The 10,337-nt window shown below is 56.8% G+C and overlaps 2 protein-coding genes across 3 annotated transcripts; one reads left to right on the forward strand and one right to left on the reverse strand.

Annotated features, from left to right (window-relative positions):
- Window positions 1-781: 781 nt before the first annotated feature.
- LOC144251597 (immediate early response gene 2 protein-like) lies at window positions 782-3,347 on the reverse strand. The gene has a single exon (XM_077794435.1). The coding sequence runs from the start codon at window positions 1,935-1,937 to the stop codon at window positions 1,266-1,268; it is 672 nt and encodes a 223-aa protein (XP_077650561.1). The 5' UTR covers window positions 1,938-3,347; the 3' UTR covers window positions 782-1,265.
- Window positions 3,348-4,736: 1,389 nt separating this feature from the next.
- On the forward strand, window positions 4,737-10,290 carry LOC113190440 (syntaxin-10). Of its 2 annotated transcripts, none has more exons than XM_026399707.2 (8): window positions 4,737-4,940; window positions 5,168-5,337; window positions 5,502-5,596; window positions 5,674-5,736; window positions 7,568-7,678; window positions 7,765-7,871; window positions 7,955-8,049; window positions 9,651-10,290. In XM_026399707.2, exons 1-8 carry the CDS (start codon window positions 4,801-4,803, stop codon window positions 9,797-9,799), a joined length of 930 nt encoding a protein of 309 aa, XP_026255492.2. In that variant the 5' UTR covers window positions 4,737-4,800; the 3' UTR covers window positions 9,800-10,290. The 2 variants fall into 2 exon arrangements, with proteins under 2 accessions (XP_026255492.2, XP_026255493.2); XM_026399708.2 differs by lacking the exon at window positions 9,651-10,290 and adding an exon at window positions 8,146-8,500 and having other exon boundaries at window positions 4,742-4,940.
- The last annotated feature ends 47 nt before the right edge of the window (window positions 10,291-10,337 follow it).

Here is a 10,337-nt window from a genome sequence, read left to right on the forward strand (position 1 = left end):
ACCCCCCGCGGTGGGGACCCCACCGGAGCTGGCTTCATTAATTAGTCTTTCCTGGCTCAAGGAGCTATGGGTTCCCCCAATTCAGCGTTTGGGGCACAGGACCTGGAAATCACACCCCCCCATGTTTGAACTCGGTAAAACTTTCCCCGCCCCCGAATTTCGAAGTAAACCCCAAACCTGGGGGAGTCGCAGTGGAGCGCCCACAGCACCGAAGTTCTGCGGAGAGAAGGGGCCCAGCCTCGTCCCGCCCACGTGGTAACTGGTCGGACGGGTTCCCAGGGGCCGGCTCCTGACCCTTTGACCCCGCCCCTCCCCCGCCCGGGAAGAACAGCCGACAGGCAGCGCTTTACTCAAATCGTCTTTATTCCCTGACATTTCCAACAAAACGCCAGGTGGATGGGGAATTCAGAATTGGTCACGGGAAGGTAAACACCCTACAAAAGCCCTGGAGGGTTCCCGCCCTCCCCGGCGGGCCCAGTCCGGCCTGCGGCGGCTCCCGGCTCAGCGGGAGCGCACTTGGGACGCCGCCTCCCCCACTCCGCTCCCGCGGTTCAGACCCGGCATTCGCTCTGGGGGGATGGTGTCCGTGTCCGAGGGTCACGTTTGGGACTGGGAACACACTCGCCACCTCCTAACGCACCATAAGAGAAAAATTTTCAACCCGAAGAGTTCGGCTGCGAGGCGCGGGGCGCTCGGCGGCAGCAGCAGCACGCGGGGGCGAGTGACTCAGGCCGCGCTCCTCCCGCGCCCCAGGGCGGACCCCCAGCCCACCCTCCTCCCAGGCCCACGCCCACGCAGCAGCAGGAAGCTCCCCACGCCTGCCCCGTGACGCCACGATGACCGCTTGCTCAAGTATGTCGTGGAGGGGGACAGGGAGTGCCGGGGTCCTCTGCGCTGGGCGGCGCGCCCACCGGCTGCTGGAAACCCGGAGGGCAGCGCGGCCGCGTGAGAAGTGAAGTCCGACCTGAGGAGGCTCCCTGCTCCAGCCGCGGGGCAGGTCCGCGTCTCAGTCCAGAGAAAGCACCTGTGGGCGCCGCAGCTCGCGGCAGAAGGCGCCCGCGCCGCCAGCTCCTTGGAGCCGCCGCTGCTCACGCGGGCGACGGCTCCCCCGGGGCAGAGTCCCTTCCGAGCCTCTCAGCAGCCCGGGCGGCGGCTCTTCTCCACGGTTCCCGCCGGCGATCCCCAGGGGGACGTCGCCAAGGGTCTGCGCACTCGAGCCGACGGTTCGGCGCGCGCTCTGGGCTCCGGTAGCGCCGCTGGGGTCCTCAGAAGGCCACCACGGCCCGCACGAGCACGTTCAGCATGCTGTCCGCGGGGCGGCAGGCCGGCGGGGCCTCGCACGCTGGGGGCGCCGTCGGGGGCGCGGCGGGGCTGCAGTTCAGCAGGCCGGAGAAGCGCCTCTGTAGCACGCGGGCCAGGTTGGGGAAGGCGCCCTCGGCTTGTGCGGGAGCGGGTAGGAGGCGGGCAGGAACCTCCGACGACGCGCCCTCCTCCTCCTCCTCTTCCAGACGGGCTTTCTTACTCGGGACCAAACCGGCGTCTCCGCCGTCGCTTAGGCTGCTGCTCCGCCGCTTGCGGCTTACTTTGGCGAGAGGCCGGGCACCGCGGGCAGAGGTCTCCTGGGCTCCCGATGCCTCCTCCTGCGTGTCCATGGGCTCCGGGGAAGGCTGTTCTCCGTCGGGGGGCGCTACTTCGGCAGGGGTTTCCGCTTCCCGCGGCGGGTGCAGGCGGGGGTCCGGGGACTTGGCCGGAAGCGAGGACACCTCGGGCTCCTGGGCTTCCACCTTGGCTGAGAGGTAGAGCTCCCGGGCGCTGCGCATGACCAGCGACAGCTGCAGACTCCGATGAAGGCGCAGGCCACCACGCTGCATGCGCGAATGGTACATCTTCCACACCGACAGGGTCATGATGCGTTGAGCCTCCTTCTGCACCTCCATGGCAGCTCGACGGTGAGGGCAGCAGGTACTCCTGGGACGGACAGGACTGGCAGCAGGTGTACTCTGAACAACACGCCAACCCACACAGTGACACTGCTAGAACGCTCTGCCCGGGCTCCGGCCACCTGGGCCCTTTTATCCTTAGAGTGACGTCATGAAGAGGCCCCGCCCAATCAGAGGGCCGCATCCGGGCTTTCCACCACAAGGTGGCCACTCCTTAAAGCGACAGGGTGAAGTTTAACCAGCCGGGAAGAGGGTCGGAAATCCCGGCGAGAGGGACGGTCTCCTCCTGCACACTGAGCTCTTGGGTGGTCTCCTTTCGTAGAACCCCGTGCGCAGGACCCGGGGAGAGGAATCGCGGGTGTGGCTCAAAGCCCACCTATGTGCTCGCGTCCGGCGACGCCAGCGGGTCGTAGGCGGCAAGTTTCCCTTTTCACTGGGGAAAACCCGCGTTGGAACCCGAACATCCCCCGTGGGCACCGTTCCTGGCATCAAGGAGCCGTCTAATTAATGTTTTCTGAATCAGTAACAATGCTGCCACTTACTAAGCGCCTACTACACGCCGGGCTCTGCTAAGGATTTTCCTTTCATTAACATCTGATCCCTCATCTTCACAGAACAGACAAGATGCGTGCTTTCTTAGGAAAAACGAGGTAGTCACTCGCCCAGCATTTGCTAAACGAATGAACGGGCTGCTGCGATGAAAGGGGGCCACTGGGGCCTGCAGCTCTAAATTATCTAGCGAATACCGGCCCTCCTCATTTTCCTGGAATCTAGGTGGTAAAGAGCGGATGGCGTTGGCTGGTTCCAGGGGGAGTCACCCGGCGGGCAGCGGATATCCGCGGACCCCAGAGCACAGCCCAGATTGCCGTCCCCCACCCAGTACCAAGCATTCCCATTTCCTGAGGCTCGACCTCCACGGATAGGCTTGGCCCTCGCGAGGCAGTGGACCCAGTGGCAGGACTGTCCCAGCGAACACGTGGCTGCTGACCCCCCCCCAACCACCACCACCACCACCGACAATTGAGCCGTGCTCCGCCTTTCCTCTCGGGGAGGCGGGATAGGGGTGGGAGCTGAAAACTGAACAACTCAAAAAACAGAAAAATCACCATCGGGCCCTCCCTCCGCCACGCGATATTGCTCCAAGAAAATTTAATTCCAGTTGAGAGGGGAAGAGACACACTGTTCCGATGGTTCCATTGATTCACGGTGTGGGCCCTTTAAGGAGTGCCCCCAGACGCACAACTGGCGAGCAGAGGCTTCCCGCCACTGGAGCCCGCTGACTTCCACAGCTAAATTTGGAAGGAGTGACGTCCGGCGGGCGCCAGAGCTGCTTCCGGCTGCCCATATAAGGGCAGGGGCCGGGATCGCCGGAGCCGCCGGCAGCCGCGGGCTTCCGGGCGGCGGGGGCGGGGCCTCGGCCGCGGGGAGCGCAGAGGGGGAGGTCTCGCCTCTTTCCCTCGGGGGGCCGGGGAGGCGGTTCGCCCGCTGCTGGCGGCGACCTCAGGGTTACCGCCGCGTCTCCCGGCGACCCCGACAGCACGCGGGGCGGCCGGCTGATCACCCTTCCCTCCGGGGAGGCCCCAGTTGTCCCCCACAAGGTCACCTGGTTATTCCGTCCCCCCCCCCCCCGCGGTCCCCCTGGCCTTAAGGCACCCTCAGGACGTCCCGCCTCTCGTCTCACGTGGGAATCCAATCACTCCCCCTCAAAAGGCCCCTCCCCATTCTGCCATCCTGCCACTCTCGGCGGTGACCTGCCGGGGACGCCTCCCTCCCGGTCCCGCTAGCCACCACGCAGATTCCATACTGACACCCCCAGCCCAGGCGCCATCCGTGGGACCCCACGTGGGGGCGACCCTTCCCCTCGGACACCCCGCCCCGATCCTCGAGGGGGGGGGAGCCCTCCGTTCAGGCGATGGCTTCCTTCCACTCTCCCCAAAAAAGTGCTTTCCCGGGAGCCCCACCGAGGCGGCTCTGTCGCACAGGAGGTGACCCAGTAAGTCCCTCTCTAGACGGAGACGCCACGCGCACGGAGGTCCCCCGGAGTCCAGAGCCTGCGCAGCACCCCGCTCCCCGGCTCACAGACCTGGCGCTCACGCAGAGACGGGCGTGGGAACCCACCTGCACACACGCTCTGGAAGGTGACCCTTCCGGACGTCTCCGGGGTCCCCGCTCACTACCACCCCGCCCCCAGGCGACCTCAAGGCGACCCCTGCTCTCTCCTCCCTCCCACAGGCCTTTTGTAGGGAAGAAGAGTGGAGAGTCCAGCGGAAGTCCCCGCAGAATTCCCACTCCTCACTTCGCCCCCGCGGGGAGGAAGGGCACCGGCTCTCCCCGCACCGTTCCATAACCAGCCACCCGGACCCGGGCTGGGACGATCTCCTGGGACGGCCCCGGGTGCCGACACTGGAGTCTGTTAAAAGGTTCAAAGCGAGGCTGGGGCTGGGGCTCAGTGACAGCGCTGGCTCAGCACGTGTGAGGCACAGGGTTCGATCCTCAGCACCACATAAAAATAAACAAAGACACGCTGTCCACCTACCAAAAAAAGGGGGGGTTCAAGACCTAACCTTGTCTGACTAAACGGAGGCTATTATTATTTTTCATTGCCCAGAAGGGACACTGAGGTTATGGAGTAACGGCCCGAGGACTTGGGTCTCGAACCCAGGCTGGGATCTCGGACCCAAACCCCTCCCGACATAACTAGGACACCACCCCTCACCCGGGAGAAGACGATGATGATGGGGTGGAGCCTGCGAACAGGAAGCCGTCTTTGCCCACAACCAAGATGACTGCGAGGAGGACGGAAGTTGTCGTACTTCGGGCTTCCAAGGACTCTCTTTCTCTTCTGGAGGGCCCGCTCTCTATGGTAGCGCGTCGAGGGCTGGGTTGGCGGCGCATTCTCCTGGCTAGGAGGGAACCAGCTATCAGTCACAAGGAGGGGGTTCGACTGGGAGGGAGGGGGACTGACATGTCTCTCGAAGACCCTTTTTTTGTAGTCCGAGGGTGAGTGATAGTGCTGGGGGAGGGCGGAAGGTCATCAGTCCCTTGCCAGCCAGTGCATGGTCAGACGTTCTGGGCACGGCTGCACCATCGGGGTGCACGGGTCGCCCCGTGGCCGAGTGGGAGGATTCGCAATGAGATATGGAGGTCTCTTGAACCCCCCATTTCGTTTGGGGGCGAGCGAGAGGGCCGTCTGCCCACAGCCACTCCCACTGTGCCCCTGCCCGCAGCGAGGTGCAGAAGGCGGTGAACACCGCCCGCGGGCTGCACCAGCGCTGGTGTGAGCTCCTGCAGGATGGCGCTGCGGTGGGACGCGAGGAGTTGGACTGGACCACCAATGAACTGCGGAATGGCCTGCGCAGCATTGAGTGGGACCTCGAGGACCTGGAAGAGACCATCGATATCCTGGGGTTTTGGAGGGGTGGCATGGGAGAGTCCATTGCTGTAGCATGTGCTCAGGGAGCCCACCTTCCGGGAGACTGGACACCGGGAAAGTATTGGAGGCTGAAAAGTGAAGGCCCAGGGGTGTATCTAGCTCTGGCCTTGACCCTTGACTCAGCCCACGCATAGTGGAAGCCAACCCAGGCAAGTTCAAGCTCCCAGCAGGGGACTTGCAGGAGAGAAAGGTGTTCGTGGAGCGCATGAGGGAAGCTGTTCAGGTGAGGAGAGGTCCTGATGGGGTGAGTTTGGGGAGGTTAGGAATGTCTATACTAGCTAATGCTGCCCTCACTCCCAGGAAATGAAGGACCACATGGTCAGCCCAGCAGCCATAGCCTTCATGGAGAGGAATAACAGAGAGGTAATGCATCCAGACCCAGCACACACCTCTAAGTCTGTCTCGGGGACCCGTTGCTTTGAGTGCCAGCCCGATCTGTGTTTGCCTGCCTTCTCTGTGTTTCCATACCAGTCTCTTCTGCATTAATATCCATCCTCTGTGCTGTTCTCCAGCCGCCTACCTGCATGCTCTTTCTGGGTGTGTACACCTAAGCACTCCTTATCTGCAGGTTCCACATCCTCAGACTCAAGCAATCAAAAACATTTGGAAGAAAAAAAAAGTGTCTATACTGAATATGTGCCTGCTTTTTTCTTGCATTTCCTAAACAATACAGTAAAACAAATACATATTATTTGCGTTGTATTAGGTATAAGCTCGGAATGATCTGATGTCTACGCAAAGATATGTAGTGATTCTATATGAATGTTATGACATTTTACATAATGGGCTTAAACATCCTCAGATTTTTGTATCTATGGAGGTCCTGGAACCCAAATCCTGAAAATATCAAGGAACAATCATAATTTCAGTGTGTAGTTCTCTAAGTATACTGGCTTTTTTTTTTTTTTTTTTTGCAGGAGAGGGCCTGTATACACTTGTCCTTTGTGCTGACCTGCCATTTGCTTGGTGTGCGGCTGTTTCCAGGATATATGCCTATGTGTTTTTCTCTTTGCATGCACCTGCCCACTGGGGTGTGTGCACTTGACCTCTGAGTACATCTCTATCTCACCTCCATGCATGCACTACTGCCCTCTGTGTCTGTGTTCTCATTCTCACTGCCACTTGTCTACCTTTTTTCTTTTTCCACACCAGGGACTGAACCCTGGGTGCTTAGCCACTGAGCCATATCCCCAGCCCTTTTTCATATTTTATTTAGAGAGAGTCTCACTGAATCGCCTAGGGCCTCAGCAAGTTGCTGAAGCTGGCTTTGAACTTTCAATCCTCCTGTCTACCTTTTCCCTGTGTGTTACCTGTCCATTCTCTGCATTGGAACACACCAGTCCTTCTCCATCCCCTCACAGACCCACACGATCAGGAAGTGTGTGGGTCTGAGGCCCACGTCAGTTTGCCATCCTGAAGCAGTGCCCACATGCCCTTCCAGATGTGCCACCTTGGAGATTAAATCCAAACTCTGAAATACATCTATTGATAAAATAATAACAAGTGTTCTGTCGAGTAAACACTCAGTGGCCAGGGGAAGTAGCTCAATGGTAGTGTGCTTGCCTAGCATGCACAAGTCCCTGGGTCCAATCCCCAAGACCTCAAATAAATAAAATAAACACAGGCCAGGCTGTACCTTGTGCTAAATGCATTGCAATTTAAAAAGGGAAAAAAGAGGGGCTGAGCGTGTAGCTAAGGGTTAGAACTTACACTTAGCATGTGTGAGGCCCTGGGTTCAATTCCAGGCACAGAAAAAAAAAAAAAAAAAAAAAGCAACAAAATAAAATAAGTGCATTGATTGTATTTGTCTGCACCCAATCCTGCGAAACTGGGAAGCAGGGACTGAGGAACAGGGAGGAAGAGCCACTTGGCTGTTGACTGTCTCTTCCCAGCATTATGAAATAATTAAAAAATAACAAGAGACAAATTTATTAATAGTGTATAGGGCACTGTTCTAGGTGTTACTAATTAATGAGATTCTCATTCCAACCCCAGAAAACAAGAATTACAGATCTCATTTTATCAGGAGAAAACAGGCACAGGGAGATCAATGTCATGGCCTTGGGGCTATTTTGCTAGGAAGTGGCAGGTCTGAGGAAGCAGTCCCACCTGAGACTGCTTCCTGATTAACTATGGATGTCCCACAAACATGCACCTGGCCCACTCCGCATGGGTGTCCCTCCCTGTATTCCAGGAGGTGCTGATGGCCAAGCCAGATGCTCAGAAGTCACACAGTGACCTGCTGGATGCCAGTGTGGTCTCAGCCACCTCACGCTACATTGAGGAGCAGCAAGCCACCCAGCAGGTTTGTTGTGGGTGGCAGAACGCCCTGGGATCCTCTGGACCTCTCAGGGGTCCCTGCTCACCGCAGCTACCCCCTCTACCCTGCAGTTGATCATGGAGCAACAGGACCAACAGCTGGAAATGGTGTCTGGGAGCATCCGGGTTCTGAAACACATGTCAGGCCGTGTTGGGGAGGAGCTGGATGAACAGGGCGTGTAAGGCCAGGACCCAGGGGGTGGGCTGGGTGTTCTAGTGTGCATGGGCCCTTTTGAGTCTGATGCCATCTTGGTCTTGGCAGCATGCTGGATGCCTTTGCTCATGAGATGGACCTCACCCAGTCCCAGATGGACAGGGTTCTCAGGAAGATGGCCAAAGTGTCCCACATGACCAGTGGTAAGTGCCCTTTGAAGGGGGTGGATCTTGGACTGGGGAAGGTGATGGGTGGTTCCACTTACCTTAACCTGTGACCTCTGACCCTTCTGTCCCCAGACCGCAGACAGTGGTGTGCCATTGTGGTGTTGCTGGGAGTGGTACTCCTGGTTCTTATTCTACTCTTCTCTCTCTGACCTGGGCTTTTCCTGGGGCACTGGCCCCTGGTGCCCTCAGAACCTCCAAGCCCTTTTGAGCTGACCCTGCCCCCTGGGAGGAGGGTGTGGAGCCTGGGGAGCTCTCATCTAAAGCCAGTGGGACTGTCAGGGCCACAGGGGGGCACCTTGCCACTGGTCCTGTCTCGAGTGCGCTCAGGGAGTAGTGGAGGCAGGGATCCCTGACACACTCCACCCCACTTCTAGTGCCCAAAGCCATCCGCCCTGTGCCTTCTACATGTGCCAACTTGGAAATAAAACCCTAGCTTTTCATAAGTGTGGATCATTCAGCGTGTTGACTATGATTGAGACTGACCCCTGATGGGACTCTTTCTTTTTTTCCATTTTATTTGCACTTATTTTATGCTGAATCGATTCTTGTGCAATAAGTTTTTGTTTTTTCTGGGATATCTTTTTCTTCTGTGAAACCTCCTCTTCTGGTTTAGGAATTATCTGTTCCTTTTCAGTGATGCTCACTGCCATGTGGCAGGGGAGGTCACAGGGGTTAATCTACCAAGAGCACTTTAAGTGCAGCAGTGCATCTTGGGTACCCCATTCACCTGTGTGTTCAATGATCAGAGAATCTACCTCTGAACCCTTCAGTTCAGCATTATTTTACATTTCAAAGCAGATGCAGCAAAATATCAGTACTCTTTTTGGGTCACCAACCCTGTATCTAGCCCCATGGTTTGGCCTAGGCTCACTTCCCAATTCTACCAGAATGGCACACATTGTTTCTTTAAAAAGACGTAAAGCAGGCACTTGGTGACTTTTCAGATATGCACATCCTTGGTGGCCTGGACAATTTCACAGGTGTTCTTAAAGTGAACAATATGATTTGAACCTTTTTTCTTTTTGGACTGGGGATTTGGCCCAGGGGCACTTAACCACTGAGCCACAACCCAGTCCTTTTTAGACACAAGGAGAGTCACGGAGTTGCTTAGGGCCTCGCCTTTGCTGAGGCTGCCTTTGAACTTGCCATCCTGTGTCAGCCTCCAGAGCTGCTGGGATTATAGGTGTGGGCCACCATGCCTGGCTCAATCTTATAGGTGTCCTATATAGAGGATGATGGGACAAAATGGGTTAATAATGGAAAATTTGAAAATTTCTGCCCAGCATGGTGGCACACACCTGGAAGACCACACAAGAGAAAATATTTTGGTTCCAGATGTGGTGGTGCATGCCTGTAGTACCAGCTATTTGAAAGGCTGAGGCAGAAGGATCACAAGTTCAAGGCCAGGCTGGGTAATTTTTATTGAGACTGTCTCAAAAAGGGACTGAGTTAGGCTGAGGCTGTGGTTGAGTGGTAGAGCGCTTGCCTAGCATGTGTTCGGTCCTCAGCATCACATAAAAATAAAGGTCAAAGAAAAGGGGGACTGAGATGGAAGTCCCTTCTCTATCATCTTACAGGATCTCGGTTGCTGAGCCTCTCCCATGGAAAATGTCTTCTCTGGTGCTGCAAATCAAACACAGGAGCTTTCGCGTGCAAAACGTGCACTCTACCAGTTTCACCCCAGCGTGGTTTCCACTATTTTTCCTTTTTGGGCACTGAGAACTGAACTCAGGGGTGCTTTACCACTGAGCTGCATCCCTAGCAAACCTCCCCCTTTTGTTTATGAATTTGAGATGGCCTTGCTAAGTGATCCAGGCTGGCCTTGAACTCACCTTCCTGGCTTATCCACCCAAATTCCTGGGGTTGCATTAGTGTGTTTCCACAAACATTTTCTCTTTTCTTCCAATCATGGGAGTGCTGGCTGTGAACAGGGTGAAGGGGCAAGTGTGTACAGGACTTCCTGGGTTCTGGAGGACTTAACTGCAGGGGCAGTAAGCCAGCATCACAGTAAATTCTAGATAGTTGTAGCTTTAAAAAAAAAAAAAAAAATCAGGAACTGAACCAGGGCTGCTAAACCACTGAGCCACATCCCCAGCCCTTGATGTATTTTTATTTAGAGATAAGGCCTCACCAAGTTGCTGAGGCTGACTTACTCATGATCCTCCTGCCTCAGCCTCCCAAACCAGAGATTACAGGTATGTGCCACAGTGCCTGGCTGCCCCTCTAGCTTCTGAGGGGCTGTCTAGGAACCCACAGGGCTAGCC

Source organism: Urocitellus parryii, unplaced genomic scaffold (assembly GCF_045843805.1).
Source record: "Urocitellus parryii isolate mUroPar1 unplaced genomic scaffold, mUroPar1.hap1 Scaffold_118, whole genome shotgun sequence".
NCBI lineage: Eukaryota > Metazoa > Chordata > Mammalia > Rodentia > Sciuridae > Urocitellus > Urocitellus parryii.